A 23,060-nucleotide genomic window follows, 5' to 3' on the forward strand; every position below is an offset into this window, starting at 1 on the left:
AGTTGTCATACATGAACACAACAAATATTCTGCAATTCTACAGTATATTGATGTCTGTCAGAGGGGTCTACAGTTCTGCATATCTGTTCTGCAAACTTTCCTATAGATGGAGACAGCCTGTGCCATTTTACAGGCATGTGGTACATTTCGTTGTTATGTTGACCTGTGATAGACTGTTGATCGAAGCGAGAGTGGTCAGAAGTTGTAACTGTTTTGTGATCTTTGATGAAGCAGTTTCAGAAGCCTTTTTTGTATTTCAGCCCTAGTCTATTATCTATTTGGTGCCTTCATAATCAGCAACCATCAGGAGAGATATCTCTGTTAAATAGACTTATTTTATGTAGAATTGACTTCTTGACAGGTAAGATGTTAGTTTCAAATTATTTAAGAAAATTAGTTCTCCTTACACTTTTTTTTTTTACTTTCCCAAGCTTTTGCTTGTCAGTTGAGATTAGGGACTAGGACTGTTTGAGGTGCTGGTTTCTTTAACTTCAGTGGACTTAACCAATACTGTTAGTGAATAAACATCAGTTCGATCCTCAACCTTCCACAAGACAAATATAATAGCACATGGGCCACAACATGTCTGGATTCATTCGAGAGATCTTCAACATTCTCTTCAGAGTTGAATAATTTACTGGTAGTTTCAAATAATTTTCTTATTGCTCATGCTAAGCAAAAATTTCTTTCAAACTTTGAACACTTAAGTAAAATCAGCAGTACAACAGCATTATTATTATTATTATTATTATTATTATGGATCCTACCATACAAATTCACTTAATCAAAAAATTTGCACCTATTTCTTGCCAGGAAATCCAATATGTTTCCTTCAAGAGTGAGTTTTTTTTACCAGTTTCAGTTTTGCTCTTACTTATTTCAGTTTCTCATGTGTACAGTGGTCAAAAGTTGGAAGTGTTCTTTGATCTTTGGTGAAGCAGTTTCTAAAGGCTTTTTATGTGAACACCAGTTTTTTTACCTATTATTCAAGACAGTGTTAGGAAACTCCAAAGATTATTTGTTCTTTATGAGGCTCTGATCAGCTGTGATGAAACTACTGAAAATTGAAATAACTCTTTAAAATTAGTTAAACTCAGTATATCTCATAATTTTGCATTAGCCAGTAGTGCTCTGAGGTTGTGTGGCCTGTATCAGTGTCAGAATAACCTAGTGATTGACAACCAGTTGTTTCCAAATAGCTACCATAGCAGCAGCCAACCAGAGAAAAAACTTAGCTGTGCCTTCTGTTCGGTTTTCCACTGTAATATCTCTAATATGCAGAAGAATATCAATAGAGAAAGTGAGCAGAAAAGTGATCAGGCTGTTGCAGTCATCCAAAGTAAACTCAGTACTCCTCATTAACAGAAAGTGCATGAAGAAATTCAGTACTGAATTGCACACTTGTTGATGTCATGGACATATTGGGTATGCAGGGTAATGGTGAAGTGAGATGACCAGCCCTTTTTGTGTCTTAACTCTCAATCATTTAGTTATTCTGATCCAGGTTGTATGTATTTTGCACCTTGAACTCATGCTATGTACAATAATTTATTTATTGATCTTAGAATATTCAACAGTTTTGTTTAGATCCAAATCGGATAAAACAAGCCATAGCATTTTGTGTAGTTGTTTGTAAATTGCCACTAAATCTGGCAGTGGGGAGTTTCTGTTCCCTTCATTAATTTGAAGCATACAGTTGTTTCAAATTTGCCAGGAAAAATCATACTAGCAAACAAAATGATGAAGCCACAGTAAAAAAATAAAAATGGCATGCATGAAAGCTGTGATAATTTCATAACTTTTATAGGTACATGTAACTCTGGTAAAAAAAAAAAAAAAAAAAAAAAAAAAAACCCAAGAAGGAAGATCAACATTAAATATTGGGCAGATGGCCCAGTGGAGCTGCCACACTGGTAAAATCAGAGATTTTCTTGTACATTGTGAGGAGAATTGCACATGTGACAACTTGGTGTACAACTATTCAGTATTGTTGCAGGATAGAGAGAGATACCTTGCCACTCTCTTAGACTACGGAGTTATGCATGAATGATAAACAAGACATGCGTAGTATTGAAATTCCAGGATAGACATAGGGTGAGGTGACAGACTTCAGTGGTGCATTCCTACATGTTATGTCTAGTTAGATTTCAGACAATGGGAGGTCTGCAGAGCAGTCCACTGTAATCCACTAGCAATTACAGTTAGATGGGTTGGATCACAATGTTTGCTGTTTACAGCACAGATCAGATATTTTCTTCCCAGAGTAATGTGCTAAAAGTTTTGAAAGTTCATAATTTGTGATGTCGCCAGTGTGGTTTGCCTCTTCATACCTAGGCATATGCTGCAACAGTTCTCTTTCCTGGTAACTAGCATTATAATTCTGTAAATGGGAATCTTGTTTTTGATCCCAATTATCCTTTGAAAAAATTATTTGTATGAAATGACATAATTGTCACATCTTCATATTTATTGTTTCCATAATCTGTAATGAACAATGCAGTGGTGAAATAGCATCTATCGTATATCAATGCTAAGTATTGAGGCTGTACCCCAAAACATAAGTAACAGACTGCAAAATGAAACAATACCAGAGAAGGAAAGTTGCTACTCACCATGGAGATGCTGAGTCGTGATAGGCACAATAAAAAGATTCACACAATCATAGCTTTCAACCATTAAGGCCTTTGTCAGCAGTACACACACACAGACACACACACGCACGCAAGCGCAACTTGCACACACATCTGCAGTCTCAGAGAGCTGAAACTACATTGCGTGCAGCAGCACCAGTGCATGATGGGAGTGGCGACTGGGTGGGGGTAAGGAGGAGGCTGGGGTGGGGAGGGGGAGGTATAGTATGGTGGGAATGGCGAACAGTTAAGTGTTGCAGTTTAGACGGAGGGTAGGAGAGAAGGTGCAGAGGGGGCAGGGGGTAAGTAGCGGAAAGGAGAGAAATAAAAATAAAAGAAATTAAAACACTGGGTGTGCCAGTGAAATGACAGCTGTGTAGTGCTGGAATGGGAACAGGGAGGGGGCTGGATGGGTGAGGACAGTGACTAATGAAGGTTGAGGCCAGGAGGGTTACGGGAACGTAGGATGTATTGCAGGGAAAGTTCCTACCTGCGCAATTCAGAAAAGCTGGTGTTGGTGGGAAGGACCCATAAGGCACAGGCTGTGAAGCAGTCATTGGGATGAGGGGTATCATGTTTAGCAGTGTGTTCAGCTACAGGGTGGTCCACTTGTTTTTTGGCCACAGTTTGTCGGTGGCCGTTCATGCGGACAGACAGCTTGTTGGTTGTCATGCCTACATAGAATGCAGCATAGTGGTTGCAGCTTAGCTTGTAGATCACATGACTGGTTTCACAGGTATCCCTGCCTTTGATGTGATATCTAATGTTAGTGACCGGACTGGAGTAGGTGGTGGTAGGAGGATGTACGGGACAGGTCTTGCATCTAGGTCTATTACAGGGGTATGAGCCATGAGGTAAGGGATTGGGAGCAGGGTTTGTGTAAGGATGGACGAGTATATTGTGTAGGTTCGGTGGACGGCGGATTACCACGGTAGGAGTGGTGGGAAGGATAGTGGGCAGGACATTTCTCATTTCAGGGCATGACGAGAGGTAATCAAAACCCTGGTGGAGAATGTAATTCAGTTGCTCCAGTCCTGGATGGTACTGAGTTACTAGGGGAATGCTCCTCAGTGGCCGGACTGTGAGACTTTGGGAGGTGGTGGGAGACTATAAAGATAAGGCATGGGAGATTTGTTTTTGTACAAGGATGGGAGGATAATTATGGTCAGTGAAGGCTTCAGTGAGGAACTCGGTATATTTAGAGAGGGACTGCTCGTCACTGCAGATGCGACGACCACGGGTAGCTAGGCAGTACGGAAGGGACTTCGTGGTATGAAACGGGTGGTAGCTGTCGAAGTGGAGGTATTGCTGGCGGTTAGTAGCTTTTCTGAATTGCGCAGATGGGAACTTTCCCTGCAATACATCCTACGTTCCCGTAACCCTCCTGGCCTCAACCTTCGTTAGTCACTGTCCTCACCCATCCAACCTTCTCCGTGTTCCCATTCCAGCACTACACAGCCGTCATTTCACTGCCACACCCAGTCCTTTAATTTCTTTTATTTTTATTTCTCTCCTTTCCGCTACTTACCCCCTGCCCCCCCTGCCCCCTCTGCACCTTCACTCCTACTCTCCGTCTAAACTGCAACACTTAACTGTTCGCCATTCCCACCATACTATACCTCCACCTCCCCGCCCCAGCCTCCTCCTTACCCCCACCCAGTCGCCACTCCCATCATGCACTGGTGCTGCTGCACGCAGTGTAGTTTCAGCTCTCTGAGACTGCAGACGTGTGCGCAAGTTGTGCTTGCGCGCGCGTGTGTGTGTGTGTGTGTGTGTGTGTGTGTGTGTGTGTGTGTGTGTGTACTGCTGACAAAGGCTTTAATGGCCGAAAGCTATGATTGTGTGAATCTTTTTATTGTGTCTATCGCGACTCAGCATCTCCGCTATATGGTGAGTAGCAACTTTCCTTCTCTCGTATTGTTACATTCCATCCTGGATTTCCCATTGTTAGACTGCAGAAAGATTGTTATTAGCTGATATGGCATATGGTACAGGATTAAAACCCAAAATTAATGGTAGTGAGATTTATCGTGAAACTTTTAGACGCCTCTCAAAAGGATAGGCTGAGGTAGGTGAAAGTGGTGTATTTGACGCAGTAGACAAAAAACCCAATTCATATGAGTGTCTCTGGGCAAGACTCAGTATCAGGAGTGAGCATAAACTTACAATTGGATCCTTCTATCGACCACCAGACTGACCAGATCTAACTGAAAATTATGTCATACTGTTATCAACAATCAGTTGGGAAAATTACAGTTTTGTAAGTTGTGGACATGACAAGATGTCATACAAAACATTACTAAAATCCTTCTATGAGCACTATCGAGAGTTAATTTTTTGGTAGTGCTCTCATGATAGAAATATATTCGCTGTAACAGCAGTAAATAGAACTTACCTCTTTTGTCAATGTTGAAACTGTTAGCAGTGACCGTGAGTCAGTTGTTGCAACAATGTTTACCAAAGTACAAAGGGCAATTAAAAGAAGTAAAAGGATTTCTATTTTCAGCAAACTAGGTAAAGGGGCAGTAGTGTCTTATCTCAATGAGAAAGTTGAAATATTGAGCCCTGGAGAGAAGCATGTAAACAAAATGTGGCTCAGGTTTAGAATAATAATTAACCATGCACTTAATAGGTATAGATATGTATCTGATAGAACAATTCGTGATGGGAGGGACCCTTCACGGTACACAGTTGCTCTAAAGAAACTTCTAAAGAAATAGAATACTTCATAATAAGTGTAAAATAAAGTGCAGGGCTACAAATAGGAAGATGCTGAATAAAATGCATTTGGCTTTTGAGGACAATGAGTGAAACCTTAAGTGACAACTGTAGCAGAAAATTTGGGAAGGATCTCCCACAAAACCGTATGAAATTCTGATCGTGAGTAAAGGTTGTTAGTGGCACCAAAGTCAAGTGTCCAAACACATTTAGTTGAGACAGGAACTGAAACAGAGAATAGCAAAGCAGAAGCAGAAATGAACACCATTTCAAAATATTTCTTTAGCAAGAAAAACCCAGTCGTATGCACCACTGCGGAGATCAATCTAAGTGGAGCTCAGAAACAGCGGATATGTCAAATTTAAACAATGCCCCAGATCACGGTTGAATTCCTATAATATTGAATTGGCAGCTGAGTTAGCCCCTCTTTTAACCATAATCTGCAATAGACCCCTCTAATGAAACATACCCAGTAGTTGGAAGAAAGCACTAATCACACCTGTTCAGAAGAGGAATAGCAGAATTGATCCACAAACCTACTGTCCAATAGCCTTGACATCCAGTTGTAGTATATTAGACCGTAGCCCAAGGAAGCAGCTTGATGTCTTGGATGGCGAGTCATCAAATTAACTGCAGGTGTGTCCCAGACAGCTGTGTTGGAGCCTTGCCGTCCATTTTATGTTAATGACTATGCAGACACTATTAATTGTAACCTCTAACTGCTAGCCGATGATGGAGTTATCTATAATTAAATATTCTGAGAAAAGCTGCATAAATATTCAGCCAAATCTTGGAATAGATTTCAAAGTGGTGCAAAGATTAGAAACTTGTTTAAATGTTTTGAAACATAAAAGTTTGCAGTTCACCAGAAGGAAAATACAGTATCATATGATTACTGTGCCAACAAGTCAATAGGAATCACTCAACACGTATATAGGTGTCATGCTTTGTAAGGATATGAAATGAAATGAAATGATCACTTGGGCTCAGTCATAGATAAAGCATGTGGCAGACTTCAGTTCATTTGTAGAATACTAAGGAAACACAGTCAATCTACAAAGGAGGTTGCTTGCAAATCACATATGCAGCTCATTCTAGGAAATTTCCCCAAGTGTGAGAGACCTGTACCAAATAGAATTAACATGGGAAGTTGAATGTATACAGAGAAATGGAGCACAGGGTTTTTTTGACCTGTGGGAGTGTCTCATGGAAATGCTAAAGAAACTGAGTTGACAGACATTTGAAGATAGACACGAACTATCGAGAAAGATTACTCACGAAATTTAAAGTACCAGCTTTAAATTATCAATTTATGAGCATGTTATAATCCCATATGTGTTGCTCCTTTAGGGATTGTGAGGACAAGATTAAATTACTTGCAATGTGCACAGAGCCATTTAAACAGTCGTTTTTCCTGTGCTCCATACATGCATGGAAAAAACAGAAGCTCTAATAATTAGTACAGTAGAAACTCACTAATCCAGTGCTCCGGGACCTTGACAGCGCCGGATTACTGAGTGTCTTCTAAAAATAGCAGTGTACGGAGTGTGACACAATGTGAACAATGGGTGACCGACCATCTAGTATTTATCGTACATTTTGTGCTTCAGTGATACAGTATTATACTGTAGTCCAATACTGTGTATGTTCTATATAACAATACATGTAGCATTTCTATATTTTATTCACTTGAACAAGACGTAAAGCCTCGTTTTTTCCCCCAAAAGCTTCTATGTATAGTACACAAATTAAAAGTTATGTAGTGTTGTATGATTTGTTACTGTGAGCAAATCTTTGTATCAATAGCAGCAGCATCTTCATTCCAGGTAGATGGCAATGTTGAGTTTGTTGTGGCTGTTTCATACTTTCCACTGTTAGTTAATCTGATATTTCTTCGACTACACGTTCTTTGCCAGTTTCTATAGGTCCAAAACTTCATCTCATAGAAAATTTCGTATTTAATTTTGAGCAACACCTAACTATTTAACAACAGCATCATTTTCTATAGGGTTTGACCAGAGTTTTGTCAGCACTTCCAAAGAGTAGCCGGCCAAAGTTTATTCCATACCAAAGCGGTTCTAAAAATAGTATCTTCAATATTAATTTTGTTTGAAAATCCACCACTGAGCAATCTGAATTGATAAGCTCTTGAAGACAAGAAGCTCTGTAAAACCATTCGAAATTTTTGGTGGCGGCTGCCCAGTACGAAGTGGTTCTTTTGCACTGGCTGCAGAGTGTACATGATCCCACTCTGAATTCTACGATGACCCTTGATGATCCATTCGTGATGTACCTGGTGTCGGTAATTAAGACAGCCATCAGCAGATGGTAGGCGGCAAGCAGCATGAATTTCATCCATTGAACGCCATCATCTTGAGTACATCTTCGGCTAGTGCATAGACTGTGCTGGAGCATCTATGATAGGTTCGCTGCAGTATTGTAATAATGGAATCGAGTGCTATTGCTGTGAATACAATTGATCCCAATGATAGACTCATGACAAGAGGTGTAGTATTCATAGGGACCTAGCGTGAGACTATGGTACAAAGTTCGGTTTGTAATGACTGAATGTGTCTTCCTTATTCTGCTACATTCATTTAACAGGCTGTTAACTGCTACGTCAATTCCTCGCTTCTTGCTCTTATGAAATAGATAGGTTTCTTGCAACATGCCTTTGGAGCTAATGAATATACCTGTCTTGCTTCCTTCTATTTTCCGTCCTCTTTTCTGATGACTGCTTATTCCCTATTCGGCAGTCATCTCGTCAACCTAACCCACTAGCGACGTAATGGCTCGCTTCTTGCTTGCGCCTCTGTCTCTGGCATGACTTGAATTTGACTGAGGCAATGTGAATGAATTTAACACACGTTTTTCCTAATTTCTACTTCTCACTTTTCTGTGCTGTTACAAAACTGTCAACTGACCCGTGATTTTCTTAAAAAAACCTTTGCTGCACTTTTCATCTTTACCTGCCAAATTAGAAGTAGACAAACAACGTCAAAGTTTCATCAGCATTGCAGATTTGTTTGGCAGTTAAGTTATGGTGTTTAACTATACCACAAGAAGTGTGTCTGTGTTCTTCAGCTGCATCTTGATCTGCCAATTGTAAGTAGTCACCTACATCTAGTTTCTGAATTCCATGACTAGTTTTGAACCAGTGTAGCCAACCATAAGAAAATACACATTTGATTTCTGGTAACACCAAATCATTATGGAAATGTTTATCTTTTTCCATAATCTTAGGCCCAGGTACAGGTTTTCCTTCGGACCTTTTGGCACAAAATCACTTTTACAAAATTTCATCAGACTGAAAGTTTTTTTGTTTTAGTGTCCTTTACTGTAAATATGTGAGAGGCAAACTTTTGAAGTGACCTTTATTCTTTCTAATATCATAGATTGTTGAAGAATCAATTTTATATTCTTCCATAATCTTATTTCTACCATAAAGTTTCTCAACCCGATTAATGATAAGTGTAACGTTTATATTTCACTCACGCTTTTTTGTGAGAGGTGCTTCCTTGCGCTCATGCGCGTGCGCGCGCGCGCCCGCACACACACACACACACACACACACACACACACACACACACACACACACACACACATTTTACCATTCAGCATGGTTGTTTCCACCATCCTACTCAGCATGGTCTTACTCCAACTGTATATCATGTCTCCGTGCCATGTTCTTAAGCAGCTCTAACCACGGATTAGAAGTTCATATTGCTATAAGCCCACTCAATATCCAGGCAGATGCCAAGAGCAATTTCCTGATGGGGAGAAAACATTCCCACAACAATATGCAGCACTACTTTAATTGCAGTATAGAACAGCATCAGTTGTGATTACACTTTACAACACCAGTATATTGTCGATGAAGAAACAATACCCCGTAACTGACAAATTTCTGATTTTTCGTTTTTCAGTCAGATGATGTCGTTGACCGTACGCGCACCTGCTCCTAACGCCATAATGCTGAAGTTTTAATTATTTACCACGAAAAATTATCTAAAACAATACCGCTTCGGTGACACAGCAAATAAATGGATGGCAGTACCGTGGAACTGTAAAGAATTAAATACCATGTATCTACAATATATGGATACTGTAAACAATACCCCGTAAATATAAAAGCGCATGCAGCCACAGCACATTGTTACTGCCTTATTATGTATTTAACAGTGCTCGGAAGTGGTTCCACGCTTGTAGCTTCATTTGTGATAATGGATAGCAATATAGATGACGATCTTTTTCCTGAAGAAGAAATTGGCTTCAAATGGCTCTGAGCACTATGGGACTTAACATCTGTGGTCATCAGTCCCCTAGAACTTAGAACTACTTAAACCTAACTAACCTAAGGACATCACACACATCCATGCCCGAGGCAGGATTCGAACCTGCGACCGTAGCAGCCGCGCGGTTCCGGACTGCGCGCTTAGAACCGCTAGACCACCGCGGCTGGCGAAGAAGAAATTGCTTCTCAGCTGAAATCAGCAGATGAAAGTGGAGAATCGTTCCTGAGAGTGACTGACAGCAGTAAGAAAATTGTTTTATTATTCACCTTTGAATGTTAGAAGCACCGCAAATCTTTTATTGTGATATAAATCAGAACGCCCCCACTTCACTTGGTCTGTGCTTTATTCATTTATGCCAAAGATTAGACTGTCCACTTTCTTGTAGGATCTCCCGTAAATGCAGAACAAACAACAGGCGAGAAAAGTTGTAACGCTGAAGTTACATTTACTGAAGAAGTATTAATTTCATATATGGGGTTCTCAGTTACCGTTGCTGCAGCATCTAATGACACAGGTAAATTTTCTTGTGATTATTGTTAATAGTATTACTGATGATGCCGTCGTTCTCATAAATACATGAATTTGAGCTTCATCTTTGTCTGCTTAAATTAATTTATAAATATTTTTTCCATCTAGAAACTTCAGTGGCTCTACCCCACAATGCTCAAAATGAGACCACAGTTACAGTTTCCATTAGAGACGACAGTACTTCACACTCATTGCTATGTGATGTAAGCAGTGACAGGAAAAGGAAGTCTAAACCTCATCCTGAAGATTGGAAGAAAAATGCCAATAAAATTCTGAGAATGCGTGAACAGGCATATATTGGGTACAAAAAAAGTCAAATTGGTAAAATTGCTCATGATACTCCAAGAGAGGCACGAAAATTAGGTCCAACATGTACTTCAAAGATGTGCCAGAAATCCATTCAAAGGAAGTGTCATCAGTTTTCTGTTGATGATAGGCAGGCAGTATTTAACACATTTTGGGAAACAATGTCATGGGATCAGAGGAAGGTTTATGTTATCAACTTTGTGGACGTAATTCCAACCAAACATCCAGGGAAGAACATTAGCAAATACAGGAGAAAAGGGGCGCTCATTTATCATTTGAAAAATAAGCTGGGGAGACATAAAGTATGCAAAAAGATGTTTCTCAATACTCTTGGGATTAAAGGATGGACTGTCCGATATTGGCTGGATAATTCCACACAAGGGATGAGTCCTGAGACAGATTCGTCACGACTTCGAATCAGACAGACGAAGAAGAAAGGTGAGAGAACTTTCGTGAACTCTCTTCCAAAACTTCCGTCGCATTACTGCAGGAAATCATCCTCAAAGTTGTACCTTAAGCCTATTCTGCAATCCAAACAACAGCTGCATCTCCATGGAAAAATGTCATGCAGAGAAGTTTTCACCATTAAGTCGGGCTACCTTTAATTTGATTTTAGAAGATGGTAATATTAGCCTATTTTCCCCCCAGAAAGACCAGTGCGACTTGTGTTGTAGTTACAGGCTTGGTAACTTGAGTGAATACGTGTGGTAGCAACACACAGAACAGGAATAGCAGGCAAGGATTCAAAAAGATGCTGACAAGAAAGAAGCTCTGCTCAGTGTACACCATGGACTTACAGGCCGTGAAAGTAGCTCCATTTTTAATTGCAAGTGCAGTTTATAATAAAACAAAGTTGGCTGTTCACAATTTTACAATGTATAATTTAGAAAGTCGTGATGCAGTATGTTACTGGTTCGATGAAACACAAGGTGATTTGGTTGCATCATGTTTTGCCTCGTGCATCGTGGACACCCTATCCAGAACGATTAAGGAAAATCCCGTTCAAGTAATTCTGTATTGTGACGGCTGAACATATCAGAGCAGGAATGTGATATTATCAAATGCTCTTTTAAGATTAGCAATTGATACTGGAGTATTGATTACACACAATTTTTTTGAGAAAGGCCATACCCAGATGGAATGTGACTTAGTTCACAGTTCCATTGAGTGCAAACTTAAAAGGACGTGAAGTTACACTTCCTAGCCAATACACTATGATATCTAAAGAAGCGTGAAAAAAGCCACAGCCATATGAAGTCCATTACATAGATTATTCCTTTTTCATCAACTACCCAGAGAAAGTTTGTGGCTGTATGACTCAGTTAGGCCTGGAAGAGCTGTAAAAAATTGAGCCTACAGTTACCGATCTGAGGGTACTACAGTACCGCCCAATGGTATTATTTACTACAAGTGCTCTTTCAACGAGGTATGGCAAGAATTACGGAGGTGTCCGAGGAAAATTCTTGGAGGTGTTTGCTTCCCGAAACTATACAAGGAAAGACTGAAAATCAAGAAATTCAAATGGGCTAATTTACAACAACTTAAATCTGTTCTTCCTAAAGATTGTCATAGTTATTATGGCAACATTCATTATGAATGAAAATTATCGTGAAGGTAACTGTGTGATGAGTATCAGTGCAGTGTAATACTCTTGCTGCTTTGAGTGACGTTTAGGATTTTTCTTGAAGAAATGTGCAGACATTATCGGAACTATGCAAATGGTATATTTATTTAAAATACTTCTATGAAATCTTTTAATAAAAAAATGATTAATGCTCCAAAACGTGTTCTTACTAGCTTTCTCAGCACGAAATACCGACGTAAATGTGTCAAGCCGTGCCAGGAGACTGACAAACAAATACCGCGTAAGTAACAGATCGTGGCATAATTACTGTGCCATAATTAAGCTTTCTAAAGCGTTTTTTTTCCACATTTTTATTTGATCCAATATTTCCTTGTAGTGTTATGATGCAAATTTAGCACTGCTGTAAAATGTATTAGGCATTTTAGACAGTTTTTTGTCTTTCGTGTAAAATTCTTATTTTGCTACTTACGCGGTATTGTTTCTTCACTCACAATATATGAAGCGATGCTGGATTATTGAATGTGGCCAGATTCTCGGATACAAGATTAACAGGTTTTTACTGTACAGTGGAAAGTACTGTCTGCTATGTACTTCACAGTTGCTGCTGACTATGAATGTCGATGTTGATTCAGGTGTAGATGTAAGCACATCCAGCAACTTATTTATGTAGGCTCACAGAAAATTTCATCTCTATTTTACTGTGAACATTAAATATTTGCGTAGAATGTACTGCAGAGCCTGTTGTCTATCTTATGCTGAAAATGGTTGCAAAAGCAGATACGTATATCTTCAATAAATTCAGAATGTTGTAATCTTCTTGACAGCTGAGATATAGCATGTCATAAAGAAAATAAACTCTTACATGAAGTTTTTCAGAAATTGCGTTTATTTTAATATCTGTAGTTTCATTCCAAATAAAAACTCACTGTACTTGTTAAAAGTAAGCAGTGGGACTGTTTCCATTGAAGATGGAATCTTCCCAGCTCTACTGCAACAAGCAAGAGAGGGATAATTAGATTGCTTTGTAGATCATGTAAGGTCATCTCAGCAGCAGGAATCATTCCTAATGCTTGGAGGTGAGTGAGGTTTGTTTTCATTCTGAAGCCAGCGATCATACCAAGGCTAAAGGTATGAGAATGATCAGTCTGCCCTCTTTCTTATATAGATATTGAAAAACTTGTTAATGTGAATGTTAGAAAAAAGAAATAACGTGTAAATCAAAACACACATCAACCAAGCAAATCATGTGAAGCAGCACTTCACCAACTTGTTATGATGTACACTTCAGAAAATTGCTCTTGGCATCTCCCTGGATACTGAGTGGGCTTTTAGCAATATGACCTTCTAACCCATGGTTAGAACTGCTTAAGAGCATGGCATGCAGACAATATACAGGTGGAGTAAGACCATGCTGAGTAGGGTGGTGAAAACCATGCTGAATGGGAAAATGGCTATCAAAAGTACCTGTGTGTGTGTGTGTGTGTGTGTGTGTGTGTGTGTGTGTAAGGAAGGGTTTTGCCTTCACTACTGTGGAACATGCTGATGAATGAACTCATTGAAGAGTTAAAAACTAGAGGCTACGTTTGTGAAGGACATGCAGCAGATTTGGTCATATAATCCTTGTCAAATTTGCTATTACTGTTTGAATAATTGCACAATGTGCACGGAAAGTTGTGTAAAACTGTTGCAGAAAATAGGATCAAGGGTCAGTTCTGAGAAAACTATTGTAGTACAATTTATGAGCAAGCATATCCATTAGATACTGGAATCTTAAGCTTCTCTCAGCACATCCATCTTTGACACGGATAACAGTGGTGATGCGTAGTAGCATGGAAGGAGCAAGACCTCGATAAGTTGCTGGAGGGAGTTGCCACCAATTCTGCATGCACATGTCGCCTAATTCCCGTAAATTCTGTAGATGGGGATGACGAGCCCTCATGCCAGATTCAATCACTTCCTAGGTGTGTCTGATCGGGTTCGGAAGTGGCAAGTTGGGGGGCCAGCACATCATTTGGAACTCAACAGTGTGTTCCGTGAACCACTCCATAACACTTTCGGTCTTGTGATCTGTTGAAAAATGCCACTGCTATAAGGAAATGTGATCATCATGAAGGGGTGTACATGGCTTGCAGTCAGTGTATGATACTCCTAGGCCATAATGGTGCCTTGCAAGACTCCACTGGACCCATGGATCTCCATGTGAATGTTCCCAAGAGCATAATTGAGCTACTGCCAGCTTGTCTCTGTCCCACAGTACAGGTGTCAAGGAGCTGTTGCCCTGGAAGACAATATTTGTGCCCTCCCATTGGCATGATGAAGAAAATATTGGGATTCATCAGACCCAGCAACACTCTGCCACTGCACCAACGTCCAGTGCCAGTGGTCATGTTTCCAGTTCAGTCGTAGTTGCTGATGTCGTGGTATTAACATTGGGACATGCATGGGTTGTCGGCTGCAGAGGCCCATCATTATGAATGTTTGGTGCACTTTGTTTTCAGACACATTTGTCACCTGCCCAGCATTAGAGTCTGTTTGTCCCACCACAGTTTTCTGCCTGCCCTGTTTCACCAGTCAGCCCAGCCTATGATGTCCAGCATATGTAATGAGGAGTGACTGCCCAACCCCATGATGTCTGGGTGTGGTTTCACCATGTGTTGGAGAAAATCACCGCAGCATTCCTCAAACATCTGACAGGTCATGCAATTTGTGAAATGCTCATGCTGAGCCTCCAAGTCATCACAGTCTGCCCATGGCCAAACTCAGATAGTTCGTGCGTTTTCCCCATTCTACACGTACTACACTGTGATCACTGGTACCAGATGCGCTGTGTGCGTGTCTGACTAGCAGTCATTCCCTACCAGATGACCCTGCTATCACCTGAACAGATTTACATCGGTAGTACGTCAGTGGTCATAATGTTCTGGCTAGTCAATGTATATTCCAGGACAAAAGTTACATATACGTTATTGTAATAAGACCTATGATAATTTGTTGGTCTATATTAAAGTGGAATAAATGGGACTATGGTATGTTGGAATATAAAGTGCAATAGAAGGTGGCTGTTAAAGAGCTCGGCTCGGTGCAGAGATTGGCCTGGTTAACCATAACAGGCGGCATTAGCAGCACACCCACTGACTGTGCTAGACATTTCTCCAGTCCACCTTTGGGCTGCAGGGGAGGCAGGGTGCAACAGGTTTAAAACTCCTTAAAATATCCAGAATCTCGCACCAGTACAGTGAATGGTAATTATAGGAATAGTTGGGGAAATGTTGACTGACCGTACAATAACTTCTAGTTGCTTCAATAAACCTTTCAGTGATATAGTTTGAAGAAGAAACTGAGGGAATAATGAACCATTTCGGAGACAATCTAGTTTACTAATGGGTCGAAAACATATGAAGGTGCTTGAGCTGGGGTGTACCGATCCCAGGCTAGACCAGAGAGAACAACCTGTCGTGAGGTGGGTATCGTACTCCAGGTGCAAATATCTGCTGTCAGAATGTGCACAGGCAAGAACTTCAGTAGGCACTACAAGAATGGTAGCTTCTATATTTATGCAGATAGCCAAGCAGCTCTGAAATCTCAATTATCCTCTGCGATGAGATCAGAGATTGTAGTAAAATGTCATGATGTCTTTGAGAGACTAGGGGAATGCAACGGGGTAAACCTGCTGTGGGTCCTTGGAATCAGTGACAGTAAACAAGCTGAAGGCTGGCCAGGATGTGTGTGACATCTAAGGTGATGGTAAAACCAAAACTACATAGCTGGATCAGGAGGCAGCATGTAGGGTGTTAAACAAAAACATGGAAAGCTAACGATGCTGAAATTGACTTGAACATGAAAGAGCTCAATCTCATGGCAGGACTAATGACTGGCCAAGGGATACTTACAAAGACACCGACACACAAAGGTATGGAGAAAGACGCCCCCAAGTGTAGACCATGTGTGAGGGGAATGAAACAGCAACACACCTAACGTCCAATCCAAAATGTTGGAGTTTGAAAGACTTAGAATATATACCTTAGAGGGTAGTTGTTGGCATTACTAGAACCACAGGGAGCCAAACTGCACTATGAACTCAGTTTTGGTATGGGCAGTAATGGGCTAAGACCACTGTGCAGATTATATCATGCTTGTTAATGTTGATTTAATGTGATGAAACTTGGAAGTTCTACGTGTCTCTCTTCAGAAATGCGGTATCTTTTACGATGTTCAGCACATCAGGTAGAAAGTAATTTTATTTTCAGTTTTACTTAATGCAAGCAAATTATTAAGAGCAATTACATGTAATCCAACTATTTCACGAGTTGCATTTTCACCTAGTTCTCTTTGGAGACTGTTCCCCAAAATGCAAACTTTAAAATAACTACAGTTTAAAACTGTTGAAACTATTTGAGATTTCGATATCATTTTCAGTACTGACATTGATGCTGTCAATTGAAATACCATTGGTGGTTAGTAACTTCTATGAAGATTAAAATTTCTACAGCAAAAGTAATATCATTGCTTCTTGTGTTTTGTCTTAGTTGAATAACTCTGAAAATCATTTCTGTCGTTGGCTATTGGTGTTGTGGGTTTTCGCTTGAAGCATAGCTGCTTGAGAAAGGAGGAAACAGTTTTATTTTTCACAGTTTGTAAAATATGTAATCACTGTTCATATTATTATTACTTCAGAATTTACTTTTGGAAATAAGTGTTATTACTTTGTACAGGAGTTGCATTAATAAGTTTACAGACAAGTCACTGTTGAGATGTCATAACTATTGTTTTAAAATTTAAATCAAACAATGGAAAATCCAGGGTGAAATGTAACAATATCGTGCCCACTATCCTTCCCACCCCTCCTACAGTGGTATTCCGCCGTCCACTGAACCTACACAACATACTTGTCCCTCCTTATATAACTCCTGCTCCCAGTCCCTTAGCTCATGGCTCATACCCTTGTTATAGACCTAGATGCAAGACCTGTCCTATACATCCTCCCACCGCCACCTACTCCAGTCCAGTCACTAACGTCACCTATCCCATCAAAGGCAGAGCTACCTGTGAAGCCAGTCAAGTGGTCTACAAGCTAAGCTGCTTCTGCTGTGCTGCATTCTATGTATGCATGACAACCAACAAGCTGTCTGTCCGCATGAATGGCCACCGACAAACTGTGGCCAAGAAACATGTGGACCACCCTGTTGCTGAACATGCTGCCGAACATGGTATCCTTCATTTCAGTGACTGCTTCACAGCCTGTTCCATATGGATCCTTCCCACCACCACCAGCTTTTCTGAATTGCGCAGGTGGGAACTTTCCCTGATACAACCTTTGTTCCCTTAACACTCCTGGCCCCAACCTTCTTTAGTCACTGACCTCACCCATCCAGCCCCTTCCCTGTCCACATTCTAGCACTACACACCCGTCATTTCACCACCACACCCAGTCTTTTTATTTCTCTCCTAATCTCCCCTCCGTCTGTCACTACCCCCACCATACTATCCCTCACCTCCTTACCCTCACCCAGTCGCCACTCCCATCACACTCTGGTACTGCTGCTTGCAGTATGGTTTCAGTTGCCTGAGACTGCAGGTGTGTGTGTGTGTGTGTGTGTGTGTGTGTGTGTGTGTGTTGTTGAAGGCCAATTGCTGAAAGCTTTAGTTATGAAAGTCTTTGTTGTGCCTATCTGCGACTCAGGATCTCTGCTATATTGTTTTAAAATTTGTTATTTGCTGTTGGTAAAGCAATGGAAGCTCAGAAATTAGCCAAGTAGTTTGTTTACATTGAGGATTTAAAACAACAATGTTGTAAAAAATGGAAGTTTTAATGTGGTGTGTGTTTCTTTTCATATAATTTTTGTGAAAGCCTCTCTTGACACCAATGCCTTGAATTGCTTCATTCAACTTGTGTTAATCAATCACCTTCACAGAAGATTATTTATAGTTGATTTGTAGAATTTTGTCATGGTTTTGCTTCCATCAGTGTTGAATTTTGTTGAGATCAGCCAAAATTAGTTGTTTTTTAAAAACCATTGATGCCGTGTGTAACATGATTGAAGTGGATCAACATGTGATGAGCTGTGAGATAGAGGCATCCTTAAGCATGTTGAAGGCAGCAGCACATTCAGTTTTACCTAAAGGAAAAATATGTTCCCAATTGAATCTCCATCAGTGTAAAAAATAAATAAATAAGTTTTCAGAATTGCTTCAGCCACATGCAAAAGTGTGTAAGTTTTAAAAGTGAATATTTTCAGAATCAATAAAATTATTTGCATCAGAAATGTTTGTTTTTTTATTATTATTATTATTATTATTATTATTGTAAATGTAGAAACTTGAAAGGTGGCTCTTGTAAGAATGTCTGGGTCGAATTCTACAGTGTTCATGTAGTTGCGCATAATTTGTAAAAAATTTTCAGGCGACAAAAATAGTTTGATACTTAGTGGTTAATGTGGTGTAGTACATCAACACAATTGAATGAAGACTACTCGCATGATTAAGGAACTATTTGTGGCATTTGACACACATGCAAATTATGCTTGTTGCAGGATATCACTTTGGTTGATTTAAAACTGTGTAAATATTCTCTACTTAATTGAAAATAAAAAAACCAAAAACCTGGATTACTGACCATTGTATGCTTGTGAAGAAGTCACTTTGCTGATATCTATTGATTATTTCTTGAAAGGGTATATGCAGTGTTTGTACCTTCATGTAAGGATTATTTATTTATTTAACTTAGCAAGATTAGGGTCATAAGGCCCTCTCTTACATCTAACCGGGCTTTACTATATATTTTACATCATATATATTACAAGAAGCATGTTATACTAAATTCAAAAAATAAAAATTAGAGAGAGGGGGGGGGGGGGGGGGGGAACATTCCACGTGGGAAAAATATATCTGCGTGTGTGTGTGTGTGTGTGTGTGTGTGTGTGTGTGTGTGTGCGTGCGTGCGTGCGTGCGTGCGCGCGAGTGTATACCTGTCCTTTTTTCCCCCAAGGTAAGTCTTTCCGCTCCCGGGATTGGAATGACTCCTTACCCTCTCCCTTAAAACCCACATCCTTTCATCTTTCCCTCTCCTTCCCTCTTTCCTGATGAAGCAACCGTTGGTTGCGAAAGCTAGAATTTCATGTGTATGTTTGTGTGTGTATCGACCTGCCAGCACTTTCAAAGATGGCGGTGGCAGGTCGATAGACACACAAACATACACACAAAATTCAAGCTTTCGCAAGAAACTGTTGCCTCATCAGGAAAGAGGGAAAGACGAAAGTATGTGGGTTTTAAGGGAGAGGGTAAGGAGTCATTCCAATCCCGGGAGTGGAAAGACTTACCTTAGGGGGAAAAAAGGACTGGTATACACTCGCGCGCGCACACACACACATATCCATCCACACATATACAGACACAAGCAGACATATTTAAAGACAAAGAGTTTTGGCAGAGATGTCAGTCGAGGTGGAAGTGCAGAGGCAAAGATGTTGTTGAATGACAGGTGAGGTATGAGTGGCGGCAACTTGAAATTAGTGGAGATTGAGGCCTGGTGGGTAACGGGAAGAGAGGATATATTGAAGAGCAAGTTCCCATCTCCGGAGTTCGGATAGGTTGGTGTTGGTGGGAAGTATCCAGATAACCCGGACGGTGTAACACTGTGCCAAGATGTGCTGGCCGTGCACCAAGGCATGTTTAGCCACAGGGTGATCCTCATTACCAACAAACACTGTCTGCCTGTGTCCATTCATGCGAATGGACAGTTTGTTGCTGGTCATTCCCACATAGAATGCATCACAGTGTAGGCAGGTCAGTTGGTAAATCACATGGGTGCTTTCCCACGTGGCTCTGCCTTTGATCGTGTACACCTTCCGGGTTACAGGACTGGAGTAGGTGGTGGTGGGAGGGTGCATGGGACAGGTTTCACACCGGGGGCAGTTGCAGGGATAGGAGCCGGAGGGTAGGGAAGGTGGTTTGGGGATTTCATAGGGATGAACTAACAGGTTACGAAGGTTAGGTGGACGGCGGAAAGACACTCTTGGTGGAGTGGGGAGGATTTCATGAAGGATGGATCTCATTTCAGGGCAGGATTTGAGGAAGTCGTATCCCTGCTGGAGAGCCACATTCAGAGTCTGGTCCAGTCCCGGAAAGTATCCGGTCACAAGTGGGGCACTTTTGTGGTTCTTTTGTGGTTCTTCTGTGGGAGGTTCTGGGTTTGAGGGGATGAGGAAGTGGCTCTGGTTATTTGCTTCTGTACCAGGTCGGGAGGGTAGTTGCGAGACGCGAAAGCTGTTGTCAGGTTGTTGGTGTAATGGTTCAGGGATTCCGGACTGGAGCAGATTCGTTTGCCACAAAGACCTAGGCTGTAGGGAAGGGACCGTTTGATGTGGAATGGGTGGCAGCTGTCATAATGGAGGTACTGTTGCTTGTTGGTGGGTTTGATGTGGACGGACGTGTGAAGCTGGCCATTGGACGCCCACCAACAAGCAACAGTACCTCCATTATGACAGCTGACACCCATTCCACATCAAACGGTCCCTTCCGTACAGCCTAGGTCTTTGTGGCAAACGAATCTGCTCCAGTCCGGAATCCCTGAACCATTACACCAACAACCTGACAACAGCTTTCGCATCCCGTAACTACCCTCCCGACCTGGTACAGAAGCAAATAACCAGAGCCACTTCCTCATCCCCTCAAACCCAGAACCTCCCACAGAAGAACCACAAAAGTGCCCCACTTGTGACAGGATACTTTCCGGGACTGGACCAGACTCTGAATGTGGCTCTCCAGCAGGGATACGACTTCCTCAAATCCTGCCCTGAAATGAGATCCATCCTTCATGAAATCCTCCCCACTCCACCAAGAGTGTCTTTCCGCCGTCCACCTAACCTTCGTAACCTGTTAGTTCATCCCTATGAAATCCCCAAACCACCTTCCCTACCCTCTGGCTCCTATCCCTGCAACCGCTCCCGGTGTAAAACCTGTCCCATGCACCCTCCCACCACCACCTACCTTCCTGTAACCCGGAAGGTGTACACGATCAAAGGCAGAGCCATGTGGGAAAGCACCCACGTGATTTACCAACTGACCTGCCTACACTGTGATGCTTTCTATGTGGGAATGACCAGCAACAAACTGTCCATTCGCATGAATGGACACAGGCAGACAGTGTTTGTTGGTAATGAGGATCACCCTGTGGCTAAACATGCCTTGGTGCACGGCCAGCACATCTTGGCACAGTGTTACACCGTCCGGGTTATCTGGATACTTCCCACCAACACCAACCTATCCGAACTCCGGAGATGGGAACTTGCTCTTCAATATATCCTCTCTTCCCGTTACCCACCACTAATTTCAAGTTGCCGCCACTCATACCTCACCTGTCATTCAACATCATCTTTGCCTCTGCACTTCCGCCTCGACTGACATCTCTGCCCAAACTCTTTGTCTTTAAATATGTCTGCTTGTGTCTGTATATGTGTGGATGGATATGTGTGTGTGTGTGCGAGTGTATACCAGTCCTTTTTTCCCCCCTAAGGTAAGTCTTTCGGCTCCCGGGATTGGAATGACTCCTTACCCTCTCCCTTAAAACCCACATCCTTTCGTCTTTCCCTATCCTTCCCTCTTTCCTGATGAGGCAACAGTTTGTTGCGAAAGCTTGAATTTTGTGTGTATGTTTGTGTTTGTTTGTATGTCTATCGACGTGCCAGCGCTTTCGTTTGGTAAGTCACATCATCTTTGTTTTTAGATATTTTTTTCCCACGTGGAATGTTTCCCCTATATATATATATATATAATGTGGTAAGTACAATAATAATTAGAGCTCACATTAAGATAGGTTTTTAATTGTGTGTGCTAGCAGTAATGGGCATGTAGAAAGGGACGAATGAGGAAGGGAAAGCTGAATGCCATAACACACAGAGTGTAAGGGAGGAGAAGGTGATGTGGTTCGCATATTAGATAGAAAATTTGGCATTGGCTTTTGTTCTTGGCAGAGTGGAAATTGGCCATATATGTCAATTTTGGGGAAGCACTACAAGAATGACAGGAGGAATTTTTTCAACTTTTTCTTAAAAGTAGCAGAACTTCGAATTGGTGCAAAGAGTGCAGGTCACCTTGTTCCATAGGGGAACAGCAGTGCCAATGTTTTTGTCTTATGAATCATCACAGCTGGGACACTAGATAAGGGAGACCTTGTGTGTCCATTATGATTGCATGAAAGATTTTTAATCTCTGAGGCGAGGTAATGAGCTGCTTGCACCATGAGTTGCCACTGACGTAGACATAGCATGTGGTAGTCACTTAACTTATCTGGGTGTATGAAGCACGGACATGGATCACATCGACGAATGTTGCAGATGTCATCCACACAAGTGTACACTATTAGCTCTAACTGTCTTGTGTTTTCACTAATTCTGGATGGTGATTCTTCTGCAAAACCTGGAATTCTTGGAGATTTGCATTTAACCTGGAAATGTCAGGGAATTCTGTGTTTCTAACACGGCATTGAAATTGAATTTTATAAATCACAAAGTTTAAAGTACTTAATATTTCATAGTGTTAATTATATGAATATTATTCTCTATAAATTATCAGTATTTAAAACTGTGATTTAACTACTGCTTATGGCTTGTATATAGCTTAGATGAGAGGAAAGAAAACTCATTATTGTGGGTGGTACCTGCAACCCCCCTAACTGCTGACCATTAATTTCCATTAATTTATCAGGAGCTTCTTGACACCGTCTTCCCCCTCACACCTGAAATTCCCAGGGATTTTTTTAAAGTGTGAGTAGCCCTCCTTTAATTGTACCAGTTGAATTACACCACAGTAACGGAGGTTCAGTAGAATAATTGCTTGCAGGAGTCTTGTGTTTCACATCCTGTGGAAATAAATTCTGAAACTTTTTGAGGGCATGGAGGAAAGTGGAAGTCTTCAGCATGTGGTGACAGTATTCTCTGCCCAATTTAAATGCTCATACAAAATTACACCCAAGTTCTTGACTGATTTTGGTTACAGTATTGG

At 41.1% G+C, this 23,060-nt stretch overlaps 2 protein-coding genes across 2 annotated transcripts in view; both read left to right on the forward strand.

Annotated features, from left to right (window-relative positions):
* Nucleotides 1–23,060, forward strand: part of LOC126235346 (uncharacterized) — a 249,772-nt gene that overhangs the window by 113,758 nt on the left and 112,954 nt on the right. The window lies entirely within an intron of this gene.
* On the forward strand, nucleotides 9,856–11,230 carry LOC126237069 (uncharacterized). The gene is made up of 2 exons (XM_049946865.1): nucleotides 9,856–10,157; nucleotides 10,280–11,230. Exons 1-2 carry the CDS (start codon nucleotides 10,115–10,117, stop codon nucleotides 11,080–11,082), a joined length of 846 nt encoding a protein of 281 aa, XP_049802822.1. The 5' UTR covers nucleotides 9,856–10,114; the 3' UTR covers nucleotides 11,083–11,230.

Source organism: Schistocerca nitens, chromosome 2 (assembly GCF_023898315.1).
Source record: "Schistocerca nitens isolate TAMUIC-IGC-003100 chromosome 2, iqSchNite1.1, whole genome shotgun sequence".
In the NCBI taxonomy this organism is placed as follows: domain Eukaryota; kingdom Metazoa; phylum Arthropoda; class Insecta; order Orthoptera; family Acrididae; genus Schistocerca; species Schistocerca nitens.